Here is a 1,133-nt window from a genome sequence, read left to right as displayed (position 1 = left end):
TCGCGGCATGTACAAGTGATACAAATTGATATAACTGGCTTAGTAAGGCCAGTAGCACGACTCCTTCTCAAACTTTACTAGTTCCTTTCCTACCCGCGCCTGCTCTTTATTGATCCCTTTGAAGGAGATCTTTCCTAGACCTACGCAAAGCTTAATAGTGATGCACCTATCGACGAAAGTGAAATCGTGTCCGTCTCCAATGCGTGCGTTTATTGATCCTAGGTGTCAAAGAATTCTATCTCGACACTTTATCTGTTCCTCGGTGAACTTGGCAGCGATGTGCAGCTGCTGCAAGACTTTGTATTGCTGAATAGTAGCGTGTACAGTGGGACCGATGTTTTTAGAGAGCGTCCCTTTGGGATTCTTGTGGATACTGTGGGGATGGTAGCTCTTGGAGAGCGCGAAGTTGATAACGTCGATGGCGGGAAAGGTAGCATAGGGATGTGGAGGTAGAAGTGGGGTGGACGGGTTAGGTGTCTCTTTGGGAATGCTTTTAATCCAAAGGCTAACCTTACGCTCTTGGATTCGACGTTCGGCTGTACGACCTATGAGACCACCTTCAGGCTGCTGTGCTTGAACGAGGTTGCCTTGAGTCAAGCGACGGACTCTAGGCTGTCGTTGATAGGGATGATAACGTCTATTGGGCAGAACGGTACCGTTGATGGTTCGAGGTGCAGCGCTGTTCCTTTTGAAGGAAGGGAGCGGCTTAGGTGGTAGAGACGTGGAGGAAGTGTATGAGAAAAGTGATGTGAAAATAGCCCTGCCCTGGGCGGATGTATCTCTGGGTAAAAATGCGTGGCAACCAGTGTTAGACACTTGATTGGGGCGTAAAAGGTCAGTCTTATTCTAATGTCACGGCACACCAATGACAAAGATAGACAACCTAAAATAAGAGTTCCCTTGAGGGCCTCTGGGTAAGAGCCTACAGCGACGAGCTGTGGCTATACGACGTGCTCACTGACGAGGCCAGCTGGCTGTCTGTGAAGTGACACTTACTGACGAAGGTGAGCGGCATTATCACAGATATGAGAATGAATACAAATGTATAGCACACTGAGAGTGTCTGGTAAGACCCCTCTGTGATGGTAGTGGTGGATGAAGGAGAATAAGACTGAGGGTCTCTCCTCGTCTCG

General features: G+C 48.6%; 1 protein-coding gene across 1 annotated transcript; it reads right to left on the bottom strand.

Annotated features, from left to right (window-relative positions):
- Positions 1–225: 225 nt before the first annotated feature.
- LAESUDRAFT_765645 (uncharacterized protein) lies at positions 226–1,015 on the bottom strand (the record flags this gene model as incomplete). The annotated part of the gene is made up of 2 exons (XM_040913751.1): positions 226–536; positions 997–1,015. The coding sequence occupies 2 exons, from the start codon at positions 1,013–1,015 to the stop codon at positions 226–228; spliced, it is 330 nt and encodes a 109-aa protein (XP_040757094.1).
- Between the last annotated feature and the right edge of the window lie 118 nt (positions 1,016–1,133).

This window comes from Laetiporus sulphureus, assembly GCF_001632365.1.
Source record: "Laetiporus sulphureus 93-53 unplaced genomic scaffold LAESUscaffold_390, whole genome shotgun sequence".
Classification (NCBI taxonomy): Eukaryota; Fungi; Basidiomycota; class Agaricomycetes; order Polyporales; family Laetiporaceae; genus Laetiporus; species Laetiporus sulphureus.
This window is presented reverse-complemented; position numbering and strand designations above follow the sequence as displayed.